The 17,622-nt window shown below is 40.4% G+C and overlaps 1 protein-coding gene across 1 annotated transcript in view; it reads right to left on the bottom strand.

The window, feature by feature from the left end:
* The window catches only part of LOC124273052 (neuroglian-like), a 47,118-nt gene that overhangs the window by 15,650 nt on the left and 13,846 nt on the right, over nt 1-17,622 (bottom strand). The window contains 1 exon segment of the mRNA XM_046708264.1: nt 6,683-6,824. Coding sequence (XP_046564220.1) covers nt 6,683-6,752 — 70 coding nt within the window. The 5' untranslated portion in view covers nt 6,753-6,824.

Below are 17,622 nucleotides of genomic sequence, written 5' to 3'. Positions count from 1 at the left end.
TTAGCTAATATATTTTTACAATATGAGTATAGTACTATGCTTAAGATATAATTAACTTAAGCTACGAATATAATAGCCAAAAACTCTGTAGAGTTTGTTAGCTAATGCATTTTATAATGTAACCATAGTACTACGCTTAAGATATGATTAACTTAAGGTAAATATATAATAACAAACTCTGTAGAGTTGTTAACTTATATATTGTATGATGTAATAATCATAGTACTGTGATGATAAAAAAGAACTTAAGCAAATTATATATAGCATGTAGCTATTTAGTACTGTTATAAGATAAGTAGAAATCTGTAAGATTGACTTATCTTCTCCGAGGAACTGTCAACTGTTGTGCGAGGACCATGGGACCGAATTGGTGGATACCTGAGACATCCTCGGTGGTGATATCTCAGATACTAGTAATGGTTGGCAACCACCATATCGGATCTCCAGAAATAAACCCTCCATTATTTCAATTAACACCTGTGTAGATCAATTGTAGAAGTTAACGCTCTAATATCATGAGTATTGGAAGCTCATGGAGGGTTGGGTCGGGTCCTGCAATCTTGTAGGCACGTAGTATGACAGTTCTGATCCAAAAGGAGATAGTAGTACGTGAGACTTCAGTCTGCGTAACTTGATGATAGAGGAAATAATCTGTTGCATTTTTCCCTCCTGTTTGGTTCGGTGGAGATAAATTTACAGTGCTCTTACTGGCTATCGTGATAGAATCATCGTATCATGGAGTCAAAGTATATCATCAAAGCGTGTTCATAAACCTCACTTGTGAGGTGTTGGAGCACTATATTCAGATCCCCAAATTGGAGCGTGAAACTTCCGTTTTAATCCTCCAATCAGAAAGCTTAAGTAGGTTTACTAACCATCTAGTTGTGTTAGTAGCTTGATGATGAAATTCAGTTGTAGTCTGAGACGCTGTGGATTTGGATCCACTTGTATCCCGTCGTCTAGGTAATTTCGCTGCCAAGTCCTTGACGATGTAGGTGCACAACCAGGTGTGCTTGTCCTCGTTGAACTTTAAGCAAAATCGCCTGACTACCGTGCCCTCGTCCTAAACTTGACAGGGGAGGTCTCTAACCTCAAGAAAGCAGCCCAATCATGAAGGTTCAGATTAACTGGACTGTAAGGAAGCTTGCTCGTTCACTTGGAACGTAAGTCTTGAACTGTGAACTAAGATCGACCTCTGTGTCGGGGTTGTCCATCGCGGTCCAATCAGAACAAGGCATTTTGATTCTGTAGAGTACCCGCGCTGTGATGTCACCGGTGTAGCAGGAAAAGGAACCTTGTATAATATAGTGCCGTCGTTGATATTAGAACAATCGTCGGTCTTCACCGTAGCTTCCCGAAGTTATCCGAGTGACCACGTGTTTCGAGGGTTAATGGTAAACGCGCGAAACCTCCGGCGCGAAATACCTCGCTCTGTAATATTAATGCTGGGTAGGTTATTTTCCTGGCTGTCGTGAAAGTAACTTCAGTCTTGAAGATAATTCCGACTTCCTTATATAAAGATACAATAAAACTTGCAAGTTGTCAGCTTGTAGACTGTATACATGAATGTATCGTCATAATTGTAGAATTAAGCTGAACTTGTTGTACATATTTCTTCTCAGAAACCGTTGACGATTATGAGTTATACTAGCTGTAACAAGGCTGCTGTTCAATTTCGATGTTGAATTGTCTGCAGATCTGCGTAATGGTGACGCATGTAGATAATCGTATCGTAGTGCGGGATTGCATATACTAGCAATCTATACGGAAAAGTTGATTCCTGTGAAGATCTATGAAACGTCGTTGACTAATTAATACAGCGACGTTCTGTGTTGTAAATAGCCTGTGCAATTGTCTTCGCGTAGGCTTATAGACGGCATATGGCATACAGTTGATAGACAACTTATGCGATGTCTTGAACGGACTGACGAGTGGCTATATATGACGAGTGGCTAGTATATGGAGACCTTGGAGGAGACTTCCTCGGTGAACGCCGGAGACTTCGCGAAGCTCTCGAAGTATCCCTTCTAGATCTTCTGGGTGAAGTAGCCTTGGCGCCACTTAGCCTTCGCGAAGGTATCGAGTCAGAGCCCGATCAGTATATATATGTCAGGGTAGAGACTGCGATCTGGTAGAATCGGAGATTCTACCAGTAGAGATTGCGATCGGAGTCTCTACCAGTAGAGACTGCAATCGGAGTCTCTACTGGTAGAATCTCCGATCCTACTAGTAGAGATTGCAATCGTAGTCTCTACTGGTTGAATCGGAGATTCTACCAGCACATTTTCCAATTCAACTGGTAGAAACTCCGATCCTACTAGTAGAGGCTGCAATCGTCTTCAACTGGTAGAAACTCCGAGTGATCTGTGGGTAAACAACAAAGACACTTTTTCTGAACAGTACTATGCATTTTATTCAGATATAACACTAGACTGTTTCCACTTCTACAGATATATTAAGGACTAAAAATACAAATGTGACTTGAGAGATCATATTACAATATATACATATATTACAAAACTGATTACAAGCAAGATCAATTGCATAATCAGTGTTTGCCCTAGGCATAAAAATTTAGAAGTCATCATGAGAGGAGTCATGGACATGTTTTTGGGAGTCAACTTCTTTCATCAAGAGATCAACTGTTATCTGGGTTGAAATACCCCATATATTAGTGTGCCATGGCACGGTCATTATTGAAATGGCACGGCTAAAAAATGTTCTCGGTGCCCTTTTCACACGCCTGATTTTTCAGAGACATAACTCACATTTAGTCATTTAATCCCCAAAACAATTTTTTTTTTTCCAAATTAAATAATACCATACATATGTGAATGCTCATAAACCCATTTCTTTATTTAACAATACATTTCAAATGATCATTAAACAAGCATGTTCGCTTATTGTAACACTGCTCCAGGAAATACAGAATTGGTTTGTTGTTATAAGCTATAGGTGTATTGGCATGTCGGCATTTTGAGAGGATAGGTGTAGGGCAACTCCCCACCAGGTCATTACCCCATCTGCCATATCGGAGTCTGCCCCATCTCTACCAGTAGAGACTCCGATCGCAATCTCTACTAGTAGGATCGGGAGATTCTACCAGTAGAGACTCCGATCGCAATCTCTACCGGTAGAATCTCCGATTCTACCAGATCGCAGTCTCTACCCTGACATATATATGAGCGCTTGCTTCGCAAACGACCTCTGTGTTCAACAGGATGTGGGGTCGGCGAAGCGCTACTCCTCCACGACGTCCCTTGTAACTGGCGAGACTCTAGCTCCTTCGCGGAGGCGGCCTGGGACTTCCTTACCGAAGTGTCTAGAGTCCGATCAATATATGAGCGTTTGCTTCACGAACGACCTCTGTGTTCTACAGGGTGTGGTTCTTGCTGGTTCTGCATAAGTAGGGCCGAGTAGATCATCCTATCATCTTCAGAAGTCGTGTCACGAAATCTGGTGATAAGAATCTCATTGATCGTTCTAGATCTATTAAGGCCAAAGAACATACGCCTCGTCATGGTGTGGCGTTTGAACTTTCATGGCTTTATGGCAGGCTGTGTCCAAATTCTGTGGCACCGCAGAAATCGGGTCGATCGGAGGTAAGGTGATGGCGTCTGCATCGTCCTCCTTCATCAGGTAAGTATGCGCCGAGTTACCACTCTTGGAAGGTGAAGAAAGGTCTAGGTTGTTAACCATCCAATAACATATCTCAGCATCTGAGAAATTGATGCCTCCATCATCTTCTACCACAGGATCGCTGATGAGAGGTTGATGCTCTTCAGATGGTGGACTGTGTGCTTCTACCACTGTACCGGGTGTCTGTGAAGACTTGTGTGGTGACCTGCGAGGAGATCGACGTGGTGATGTACGAGGAGATCGGCGCGGTGAACGGCGAGGTGATCGGCATGGAGAATGGCGAGGGGAGCGTCTTGGTGAACGTCCTGATGATCTGCGTCTGTGGGTTGACCTTCGCGGAGATCTGTGAGGTGAATGTTGATAGCTTCGCGAAGCTCTTGTGGAATCCCTCGATGTCCTTCTGGACGAAGATGATTTGGAGCCTAATAAAGGTGCCCTTGGTGAAGGCCTTCGCGAAGCTTCCTCTGCGTCCGGTCGTGAGAAACGGCGACTTGACCTTCGCGAAGGCTTTCGTGAAGTCTGGTGGTCCGAGTCCGAATCTAAGGATGAAGCCGAGGTAGGTGATGATCTATCAAGCCTTCGCGAAGGCTGTATATCTGGGTCCTTCGTCGAGGTGGTCTGTGACTTCCTCCGCGAAGGTGGCTTTGTCGTGGCTGCTACGTTGACGGGGGGTCCCTCTGGGATGTCGTCTACGTTGGAGCCTTCGCGTAGGCGAAGGCTGTACATCTGGTGGCCGCTACGCTGACGGGGGGTCCCTCTCGAAGATCGTCCGACATCGGTGTAGACACATCAGGCTGCATGGTGATCTGTGCTGTCGTCACTGTTGCCGACACCGGTCGTCTCTTGTGGCGTAGATCGGGAATGATGATCGGCTGCTCATCGTAGAGGCCCAGTTCAGCGGCTGGAACAATCTCAGTTGAGAAAGTCCTAGTAGACTTCGTTGATTTCCCCTCAGAGGTCGACGCTGCCCTGGGGGTGCGAAGTCTGCGTTGAGATGAAGTAGTTGCTGCCCTATCAGCGTTGGTAGCGACGGGACCCTCAGGAAGATCATCGAACATCAGCGTTGATACATCAGGCTGCATGTTGATCTGCGCTGACATCACTGTTGCCGACATCGGTCATTCTTTTGATGTACATCAGGTATGATGATCGGCTGATCATCATACAGGCCCAAAACTGCGACGGGAACAATCTCGGCTGAGAAAGTCCTAGTAGACTTCGTTGATTTCCCCTCAGAGGACGACGCTGCCCTGGGGGTGCGCAAGTCTGCGTTGAGATGAAGTAGAAGCCCTCTATTCTTCGGCTGCGACGACGGGATGTCTGGGGAAGCAGGACGCTTTTGGAGACGGCGGACTACGTCCCACGCCTCTCCACCACTCTAGCGGAACACCAGACGGGAGGGGGGTCGATCAACAGCAGTAGACTGGCGAGGGGTTCAGGTGTATCAGTCATGGCTAGACTCTGCATACGCGACCTATCTGCTGCGCGTCTCAAACGCAAAGTAAATATTTATTAAAGGCAGAATTGGATAAATTAGTACCGCAACTGCAACGTGAATAAAAAGAACATGGCGCAGTACAGCTAGGGCATATTAAATGCGGATCAGCAGCAGAATAAAAACATAATCTGCAACAGTACAGATTTTCATCAACGTAATCCACTGAACAAACACGGCGTCCCGTGAATAAACAGTAGAAACACGACTAAATATCAATATATAATTGTTGAAGGATACTAGCTCAACCTCTATAGATGCCTATACGAGGTAACTAACTAAATATAATCAAAGGATATAGTGTGTCGGGAGACACAGGTGCTCTCACGTCCAGCTCACTGGGCAAAGAAGGAGAGAGTGAGGCACATGGGTGGAGGTGGCGGCCTCGTTCCCGCGCTTGTGGAAGGGAGGTAACTCGTGGTGTACTAATTAGTGATTTCTTTATTGAAGGGAACTTCAATTAGGGAGATACAAGTGTTTCCACTATGTTCGGAAGAAGAAGAAGACAAGCAAAAGAGCATGAGTCAGGATAAGGAAAAATTATCATTTTAAGAGGGTATGTTTCCATTTGCATTGTCATTGTAGTGACAACATTTTTTACTTCATAATTTTACATTTGGTCAACTTTTCACCAGTGATGGCCCTTGCTCCCTGTCTTATTCGTGTGCACTGACTCAGAATGGTGTCGAACATCACTATAATCAGGTCCAGTGTTACTACTATCTCTCTCAACATTTGATGGCATGATCAATGTTTTTCTCAGATTTTTTTATGCAAAGATGAGTAAATATTTCTTCATGAAGTAAAGGTGAGAGGTTCAGTAAAGGCTGGCTGGTAATACCATGCAGACCTAAGAAAAGGATAATATTTTGCAAAGCAAATGCCAGGTCATAACAGGTTAACTATTGTAAAATGAAAGAATCTGGTTGTCCTTAACCTCATTTGAGTAGCATATGGTAAATCATTCAGAGCTCGATTTAAGAGATGTTAACCTAGTGCACCAGGTACAACCTAAGATAAAAACCTAGTTGCACCAGCCAAATTCCAATTGCACTGCTTTTATTTCAATATACATGTAATGAAAGACATATGCTAAATTGTTTAGATTTCTATTCAGAAGTTTACCCACTCAAAAATTGACTTGCATCTGGTGCAAGTTAGATTAATAACTAGGTTGCACTCTGTAATATTGGGTTGCACCAGTGCAAGTAACAAGGCACTAAATCGAGCTCTGATCATAGAAATGTCATTTGCTAATACGGTACAAGGGTTCTACATATAGACCAGGCCTACAGAAAAGTACATGACATGTTTTGTTGTTGCAAACATGGCAATTTCTTCCTTCCATTCTGTTCCAAAACAAAATATAGACACTGCTTTCATATTCCCTGAAGCCATTCCAACCATGTTTTAACCTGCTTTAAAACATTCATGATCAAATCTACTTTACACAAAGTCTGTATAATTTAAATAAATTTAAAATGAATGATTATTAACATCTGGGGGACACATTATCATGTCATATGAAATCAGCATCAAAGGACTTACTTTGAGATTGAACACAATGTAACAATGCAATCAGCAACAAAGTACAGATGAGAGTCCTTGATAAGGCCATGGTCGACACTTTCCACAGGAGAGCTTCCAGGAACCGGAACCACTAGTGTACTCCCTCAGCAAGCTGGTTTTTCTGCAATAAACAAGTAGCATAGTATGAATTACACAGCACGAAGATGCATCACAAGTAAAACACTCATCAACAAAACAATGCACTGGGGGCCATGCCTTTGAATCTGGTTCAGGAATGTTAAGCAGTGACCATGCATAACTGCTTTGTTTCAGCTACATGGTATATTTTTACACAGCATACATATGATATAATGAAGCCAATTCTACAGAAGAGGATCCAGATGTTACCTAGGAGAATTTATTATACATAAGACTGGCAGTAGTCTGTCTTCCAGGCCGCAGGGATTAGGTTGAAAAATGAATCCAACTCAAGTTCAGACTGATTTTGCAAGTCTAGTTAACCTGAGCACTAAGGTGAGATTCAGACTTCATATTAAATTATCATTGTTTTGAGTTCCATTTCATAAACATTTTATTTGGAAGCTACATAATTTTAAATTGGATATTTTTCTGGCACTCAATGTTAGACATGCAGTTGATATGAAATATTGCATTTATCATTGAATATAAATTTGACAAGAAATTATCATGTGGATTCTCATAACAATCATGCTTCTTAGGTCAATTCTAGCACTATAACTGATCATAGTCTCTGTCACTTTATGGAGATCCAGGAAAGGAGTTGTTCCACGTACACCTGGTCCAACCTGACATAGTAATTGTTGCACTATTGAAAATAGCATACTTAAACATACACCAATACAGTTGTAGGTCTGATGTCGCAGTAGAAGTGGGTCCAGGAATACAGAACTGTTATGTAATGTGTTAGTAAACGGACAATTATTGCTCCTAAACCAGTGTACTGTTAGATGCTTGATTGGCATTTTAGAAGATGATATTTGATGAACATAGAGATTTTTTCCTGGTTACATCTTCTTTTTATTCTAGAGTACAACGTTTCAGGGCTTGTTCTGGCCCCATCATCAGGTAAAACTGATCAGTAACTGTTGATTGAACTAAGAGGTAATGTTTACTTTGCTGTATTCAATATAAGCTTCTCAGTCCCTCTATGAAGTTCACAATTTGTGATGGTGTCAGAGGCTAAATTAGCATGCACCAAATGTCAGCGTTTTCACAGGCAGTATGTACGTTCCACAGATGGGAAACAAGTACTATCATTCATACATGGTCAATACTTACGAAAATTGAACATCAACAATATTTCACATGATTGAAAATCTACATAAATTAGCTGCACAAATAAAGGAAGGGTAATATTTCTTCTAGTTACAGACATGAAATGCTCTGGTGTGCACATGACCTTATATACATCTTAGTTATATTATAAAAACAAAACCCACTAAAATGAAAGAATTTCAACAAAATTACAGACGATATATGCCTTCAAATTTTCAGGGGGTTGTCTTAGGGGTTTGCTACTATCATCATAGCACTTGAATCTATAGTCCCTAAATCTTAAATGTGGTGACGGAATGTTTAATATGACAAGATCCCTTGACATTCCTTCTCACTTTAAACACTGAATGCCAACACAAGCGAGTGAGCAGGATTTCATGCCACTTTTAGCAATATTTCAACACCACACATGAGGTTCACACATTGTACCCATTTGGGGAATTGAGTCTTCAGTGAGACGGGAGAAAGCTACCCCACTGCCCACAGAGTTCACACTCCAAGATCACTTCAGAACAATTCTGAAGGACTGACTGACTGAGTTTGGTTTTATGCCGCTTTTAGCAATATTCAAGCAACATCACGGCAGGGGGACACCAGAATGGGCTTCACACATTGTACCCATGTGGGAATTCGAACGCTGGTCTTCAGCATGATGAGCCAACGCTTTAACCACTAGGCTACCCTACCGCCCCAATTCTGAAGGAATGAATAAGGGCAAAGAAAAGTAAACTATGCCCCAAAAGTCTGAAAGCCTTCAGTCTCAGTACCAATACAGGTTGAAAAACAACAACCCTCTTAACAAATGACTAAAACACAAGTAAAGAGCCTTGTGTGAACAATTGGGTGGTGTCCCTCCTAACTACAGCACATACAAAATGTGTCCACTGATCAATACTGTGTACACAGACTCCACAGGGCCCCCGGCAGATCTTCCCGCCCATCTCAGAGCCCTGTATACACACTTCACCAAATGTGTCAATCCTTACAACATCTTCCTACTACAACCTCTACAAATATTACTTGGCTGAAGACTCAAAGCTCAAGTGCAGAGTTTCAGAACAGTTACATCCTGTAGAAATACCAGTATAAGTTTGTCCGTGATATCACAAAGTGTAGAAAAATGGAAAAGGTTTGAAAACTGTATAATTTTGTCATAACGAAGCATAGTAATGTGTGAAGGACATAAGTTATTTTCTTACAGATACATCATGAACAAAGACCATTTGTTAGACTAAACATACTTTTCTGACCAGATGATCTATCATCATGGTCATAAAGAATTGATCGATGGACTATAAATATATAAAAGGCCATGAACCATACAAACAAAAGACTGAATAACAGATACAATGTCTACTGAAAAGACTAAGTAGGCCCCTGGGCAAGTTTGCATGAAGACTTGGGGGAAATCTGCAATGACAAGTGACCTGTTTACAAGGTCATGAGACCTTTCAGGTCATTGTACATTTCTAAATATTTCACCACAAGTGAGATATGATTTGGTTCAAAGTTTAAAAATCAAATAAACAGGGGGATACAAGAACTTGCAATTATACATGATCTGTTGGTTGAAAAACAAACCCCATCAGTTATGCTCAATGACTATGGAACAACTCCCAACTCCCAGCACCAGCCCACCGAGAATTCATAGGGGAGGGCCTTCAGGTTAGGACTGGTGCAGATGTGGCATATCAGTCACCGCCACCAACAGGAAGCATTTGCTGTCCTGCTCCGCACAGCTCACAGGTAATACTCCCACAAGACTTGGATGACAGGTCAAATACTGCACTTAAAGAATGGCAGAAACACTTCTTTTTATTGAATATGGCCCATCCTAGACGTTTCTCTATATAACTTGTAACCTGACACGTTATTCAAATATTCTGTCATAATTGGAAGGTGACAAACTGTCACACAATGACTTCAGCTAATAGGAAAAATATGTTCAGGAATGAAACACTAAGTAAATACTTCCTTCTAATAAACAGCGTCAGATATCATGAACAAATTAATGGTTACCTTGAAGATGTAGTTAACTCCTCACTTGAATAACAACACACTCCACAATCGCAACATCTAAGCAACCACTCAGGCTTGCATCTTGCATCACTATTTGTCATCTGCCTGCATCTGTGCAATCCTGATGCCAACGTCCCTCCACACAAATAGCTCCAGATTAATTAGCCAATTTCCATGGCACACTCTTCATAATACACATGCAACTAAACGATTTCCAACTTCGCCAAACTTTCCTCCTCTATCACTGAAATCTGGTCCTCTGATAATTGTGTTGCCATGGAAATTGAAATGCGCCAATCACAATTCTTACGAGACGTGCCTTGCACAGCTGTTAATGAGCTGAGTAAGAACAATGGAAATCCAAGACACTGTAACAAATGTTAACGATGACAACCCATTGTCTTTCTGAGTTATGGGAAAATGGCCACTGACAATTCCTTTGCAAAGCACCAAGTTCATGTGCTCCTATATCAGTTTTCTTGACAGGTATATTGAAAACAGAATTAATTACCTTTACAACAATTTAAAGAAATCAATTCCTTCCATTTGTCTATGAGATTAACTATGTGTAGTGCTAAAATAAGACTGACTGACTGATTTTGGTTTTACGCCTCTTTAAGCAATATTCAAGCAACATCATGGCGGGGGACACCAGAATGGGCCCTAAAATAAGAAATAAATGTATTAGAGAGACAAGACAAAACATTAAAACCCGTCAACGTTTTGGGTTGTTTTTTTGTCAGAGCTCCAGATCAGCTTGGATCAGAGTATTTGTATAAAATAGGCAAAATAAAACAAAATTTCCCCAAAGCACAAATTCACTTGCCATCCAATATCTTTCAGCATGTTCAGGATGCTAGTTTTATAGATTGAAAAACAAACATCTAACTTGAATATCAAGCTTTTCTTGACATGTCTCAGTTTGGGGGCAATCTTATTAATTCCTGATCTCAGACTTCAAGAATAAGTGATATCCAACACCCTCCAACTGGTCACTCTATCAATATTGCTGAGGACATTAATTTCCTGACCACCAATAGCTTTAGTGAGATGAGCAGTAATGACCACCTCATCACAGGGCAACATTAATCAGCTTCACCATAATTTAAGTAAAACATTCCCCTGATAAATAAACACAGAGAATTCATCTCAAATCACAGACCAGGATGACTATCAATTTTATTATGGTTGTATATATAGTAGAAAATTAGAATCACTTTTGATGTTTGAGTATAATAAATGGCTGATATTTAATGAAATAAAAATCTTTGTTCAACAAATATAGCAAGGGTTTAGTTTGTATAGCAAGGATTAGAAAAGCTTCTTCAAAGGCAACAGAGTGCATCGATGAAATAAGTGCTTTGGGATATTCAATTCAAAACCTCATGTTTCCCAACAGCCAATGTATACAAATGTATCATGAAAGAAATTTTCTGATATAAAGCTGCAATTCTATTATGCTATCATAGAATGCCAGTTGTTCCTAGATTGGTCAATACACTCTCCCAAACATCAGCCACTATAGGCCTTCATTGACGAGCCGGCCTTCTCTAATATGATTTCAGTCAACTTTGAAGTAATTTCATCACAGCTCAATAGTGTAACAGAAGTCTATAATGCATTAACTCAGCATGCATAATTGCATATGAAACCCCCAACGTCCATGGAAAGCCAACTACTGCTGTGGCTTGTGGTAATTCTATTTATTGTATAGATATAATATTGAAGCAAGTGTTCAGATACTTGACATGAAATATTGCAGACGGTTAGCAAAACAGACCTTGCAACTGCATCAGCAGACCTAATTATTCCACCTGTTTAGTGTGAGAAAGCTTACAATAGGAGATAACAGTACGAGGGGTGTGGAATTACAGTTAGTCCGGGCTATGTTCAGACACTGAAATAGGATATGAATCTGAAGACCCCATTTATTCATGCAACCTTTATTCATGCCTATGAATATGATCAGTAATAGACTAACAGCAGATTGACCAAGTTGCAGAAATTTGGTGGCAAGTACAGCTCTCACTATCAATTACACTTGCTTTAAGTCAAACCATTGGTAATATCGTCCTGGGCCTAGATTTTCGAAGCTCTCTAAGCGCTAAGATAGTCGTAAGTTAATGTTAATGTATGGCACTTACGACTATCTTAGCTCTAAGAGAGCTTCGAAAATCTAGGCCCTGCTTTACACTGGCTGACAGCTGGAGCAATGTTTGAAATTGAGAGGATCCTGGGTACATGAGTATTTTGAATCTAACAGCTTAATAAATAATATCACTGATGAAATAATATTACTGTAGGAGATATCAAAGAAGGAATTATCACTGGACCCAAAACAAGACTCCCTCTCATCCCTAACCCTAGTATGAATATTGTAAGGCGAATAGTTAGAAGCAGGAGACAGCTTTCGAATCTGTCTTAGCAAGGCAAAAGTTTAACAGAAATTCTCATCTAACACCGAATCTTATTTGCATATTCGCTGACCAGTTATTGTGTGTGTGACATGCCCAACAAGCAGTGCTCACACACTATAGCACACCCTTCAACATACAGCTCCCTTCACAGCCTCAGTGTTCCTTGTTTACCTACTTGAGTGGGGTTACAAACACAGTCTCTGTGCAAGCAAATCTGACAGAGTGGTCAAGAACGGTCCACCCATCTTGTGATGAGCTGTTAATCCTCACTGGTCAGCTGTCACTCATGGACATTTGAAACACAGCTGGTCTCCCAACTTTGAACCTTGGTCAGCAAGACAGTAGGATCAAGAGCATTTATCAACATTTAATCAACCCTTATAGTTCTGGTAATCAGCAATGGGCAAGAAATCGGCAGCCTACTATTCTTAGAACATAACTGCTAGTAGAATGAACTGTTTTGCCAACCTGACATTTTTCGAGATTAGTAATTTCAGTACTAAGAAATGTCTCACTTTTCAAAAGACAAACTAATATGATGACTACATGAAGCTTATCAATGCCTTTAGAAAATGAGCACCATCAGGACCATCTCATCCTTTCAGATGAATCTCAATCAAGATGAAACAAATCCAGCTGAGCAGACAATTATGATGCTGACCAAAGCACAACAGGGCTTACCAGAAGCAAGGCCAACACCAACATGTACTATGCCTTACACAGTAGCACGTGGAGCCTCCATGTACACTGCCAACCACAAGCTACCAAGAAGCATGCGGCGTACATGTCCCAAGCTGCTTACCTTGCAGATCAAGCATAAGTCATGCTGTCAGGCCATCCATATATGTTACCTACACTGATGAATCATCAACACGTGGTACACACCACATATGTTAACTGATTATTTTATACACATAAATTCAGCATGTCATCATTTGAAAAACTACCTATCTGGTATAGGCTAGCATGTACATGTCATACAAAGCAGTGTTAAAAAAACATAAAAGTTAGCATATCAAGAGGCCCTTCATCCCAATTTTGAGGGCACTTAGTGTGATAGCTGTTACCCTCAAGTGGTAACCTCAATATGAACAAATAGCCCCCTAAATCTCCAAGGATGCATACTATACAAATAGCTACATAGCATCTAATACACTTACCATGATACTATTATGGCGAATGAAGCAGATAAATCATTTACGCAGGTGGTTATGGTAGTGAACATTGCAATTTGATCTGTTCTTGATTTCAGAACCTTTCAATGGACATACCATATATACCAGTATATCATTACCAAACTTGAAAATATCTTCAGGACATTTTGAATGACAATCAATCTGAATCACTGATCTTCAAAACATTACTATTTTACCAATGAAACATATATCACTCAGCTACTAACTCTGTAAAACAGCAATAGACAATAACACATTACCACTATTAGTATTACATATAACCAACCGAATTAAACTTGTAAACTGACTGCTGAAAAGACTCAGTATCCTCCCTGCCAGGTATTTCCTAAGCATAATCTCCATACAGAGCATTCCAAATAACTGTTTGATACCTCTACTCAGGTTGTGGAACACTACAGTATATTCCAGCTTCCTGCACAACTGTACATCCCATGTAAATCGTGGTGGACGCGATTGTGACCTACATTGGTCGAGAACAGAGGTGGTGAACAGTTACCTTTCTCCGGACTTCTCCACTCCAAGTCAGTGAAACAGCTGGTACAAAGTAACAGGTATAATAATAACAAAAACATCAATTTAACTGTGAAATATACCCACATCGATGTCTTCTGCATCTGACTCTAGTTTCTACAGACACAAATATTACCTTGTGACATTCATCCAGACATCTATACATGCTGTGGTATGAGTCACATCATACCTCACACTGTGGGAGTTATCAACACTATGAACATATATCTACCTGCTCCTGTGGGAAGCTGATAATATTTTCCTCTCTCTGTAGTCTACTGGATCACAGTAACCTTTTCCTTGTAAGATCTGTCTAGATGTTTTTCGACAGACAATAGTTCTACTTCCGGGAACGGACTGATCAATCCAAATGTATCTTTAGTTAAATTCATCATATGTCCAATAAGGTGACTAGTGGACTGTATGATCTAGTGAAAACTATCAATCCAATCTGGTTTTGGACCTATAAGTATGTGAAATCACAGTCCATCTGATCACATGCCGAGCAGGATGAATGAGGAGGGCTTTCTGACATGTACCGTGGAGGACAGCGATCTCACACCAGCTTCTACATCCAGCAATGGGAACATCTACAGTATTGATCCTGCAGTGTGCCTCATTCTTGAGTTGGGCAGGCTACAGGAGTAGTCACATTTAATATTATGGAGATGCAAAAGACATCATCACAACAAGGGCTGTCTTTTGAGAAAACTCAGATTATTTATACCTTTACCTGATTTAAAACTAAAATACTTAACAGGACAAACTCGCTGTCAATAACAATGTAGTGCAATAGTCATGGTAATATGAAAATGAATAATATCTATATTCTCATGTTATTGATTTATTTTAAATGCACAAATCCTCTTAATGTCCTTGCTCAACAGTATATCACACGTCACAAAATCCCACTCCTAAAATACACGTAAAATGAATCGCTTTTTGATTTGTCAGAAACAATTACTACTGTAACTGTTGTGGGGTTAATGTTATTATGACTTATGATGCTCATTAACTGCCACCAAACACTGACTCATGACTCATCCCCAGACTGGTGTTGATGTTATGCTGAAAACAAAGTGCCAACCCCAAACAAGCAGTCAGGAGGGGGACAGAGTACTAAATCTGCACCATTGATTCACTAATCCATGTGCCGATTGTGGAGGAGGCCACCATTATAGAAGCAGGGACATTAAACCTCCAGTGGGTGATATATGTCAGCACTTATGTTAATACAGGCAGACACAGGGCAAAGGCAACATCAGTGACGTTCCACTGGAGTCTGTGTGGGATTGAGGGAAGCTGAACACAACAATCAAAGCTTAATCATGTTTACAATCTACAGGAAACAAGCTCATTACAAGTCAATAAGTTTCTGTTTCCACAGTGCAACAATGCCCTGGCAAGAAAACAACCTTATAATGTATTTACACACAAAAATAAGAAATTGAAGAAAGATAAACAGATCAATAAAAATGCTGAACTCAACTTTTGGGATAAGCACTTAAGCCTAAGAAATTAAGCCTCTACAATGAATCATTACATCAGCACTGACTTTGTTTTCAGGTTTGCAAAATTAATTTTACATAAAGGTGCTCTTATTGAAGAATGTTAACTTGCTAGTACAGAAGGGAAGAGATGGTCAATATGGCCATTACAGTTAAGGAAAGCATGACAGGAAGGACAATTAGGACTGTAATAGGTTTGGGCGAAAATATGACCAATTGCTTGGTTTTGTCTTAACATTAAGTCTCGTGTCACATTTCATGAAGAAACCACAGTTCCTTATGTGAGAAAACATCAACATCCCCATGCAACCTAGGAATGAGGAAGTTGACAAGTGAATCCTTATAATTACCCTGCACACGGCCTTGGTCCCTGGTCTGCCGGACACAAGTGACAGTCTCCATCCTCAGATCACTGAGCAGACCCACACTTTGCTCTATTGATCTTCCTCCTTACATTCAAATAAATAGATGACTTTCCGGACACACAGATCCTATGCTTCACCGGTTATCCAGCACCATCTAAATTGTAGGATACTGGTGTCATGAGCAACAACACCAGCAAAAGAGTAGGTGTGCCCCAAGCAGCATTTTGGGCTACGTCATGGTTACAACAATTTTAATCAGGGTTCGGGGCCCAAAACGCAGATGCCACTAGACACTTTTCACTTAACTATAACAACCCTGCAAAGAAAACTTTAAAAGAAAGGGTCCATTGATTCAAATACCGAAGAAACATATAATTACTCATACAATGATGTGTCAACAAATGCTTCCCACACATACCACTATACCATCTATACTGAACTGTACAGCCATGATACAGTGTTGTGTGCGCTCATATGCTGCGTTGCCATCATGGGAGACAGTTTGTCCAACACCCTCGCATGCTGACTGACATGTTTGTCTTTATTCCCCAACTGGGATCTGTGTAACAACTAGTCATAACCATCCACAGATCAAAGCACATATAGCTCATATTGTGACCATGATTCTCAATGTAATTAGCACCCTTGGGATAAAACACAGTCAAAGGCAAAAATGTTTATTGCGATGTCCAGAATTTGCAGAGTTTTTTTCTCCAGTACACTGATATTATTTCACATCAATGCATTACTAAGCAAATGTTTTCTCTCTGAAATTCATCTGGGTTGTTTCACATTGGTGGTAAAAGTTTATGTCCTGCATGGAAAGAAATAACCAACAGCTTACTACGAGACCAGTTTTGTTAGTGTCAAAGATATAATTAGGGTCAGCAGAATTTCCGACACAGGGGTATTGCCACATATTTTATTGCATTCTTGGTTAATTTCAGTCATTCTCTTTTCATTTTGAAGTAAACCAGCACCTCAAAAACATCTGCAATACAAAAATACCCTCTAATGGTCATTGTTAGGGCTATGGTATTTTCTGCATTATTAAGCCACTTTCCATCCTGCACCACACAGCAACTGGATGTAGATATTGGCCTTTCAACAATGTGAAAAGGATAAATAAAATAAGTGTGTGGATGGCATTGGCAACTTCTTATTTATTGTATAACACAAAGTTTATAGAATTCAATCACCTGAAGAAGGGGCAAGAAGTGGCCCAGAAACGTTGTGTTATACAATAAATAAGAAATTGCCATCCATATACTTGTCTTATATATTCACCAACTTCTAAATGACCCTCAAGAATCTAAGGTGAAAAGGATGTCATTATCTGAACCATTATCAAGTATGAATCCTGATGAAGTTAACATGCAAAATGCAAACAACAACTATAATCATTTTTGCTTGACTGAGGGAATTGAACACCTGCCTTTGACAACCGAACACCTCAAGCACTAAGCAAATCTATCGCCATGAAAGAGCTTGCACCTTGATGGAAAATAAGGATTCAGAAGTTAACCATATGTCCTTCGGAAAAACCTGAGAACGAACTAGGTAGCATTTCATAAATTTAGTGACACGATCCCTTACGTTTTCAAATCAAACCATGATTCCGGGAATGAATACATTCAACCGTCTGGG

The sequence above is a fragment of the Haliotis rubra genome, unplaced genomic scaffold, assembly GCF_003918875.1.
Source record: "Haliotis rubra isolate DU_JTF1 unplaced genomic scaffold, ASM391887v1 Scf176, whole genome shotgun sequence".
In the NCBI taxonomy this organism is placed as follows: domain Eukaryota; kingdom Metazoa; phylum Mollusca; class Gastropoda; order Lepetellida; family Haliotidae; genus Haliotis; species Haliotis rubra.
Note: the sequence above shows the minus strand (reverse complement) of the source record. Positions and strands in the feature narration are given on the sequence as shown.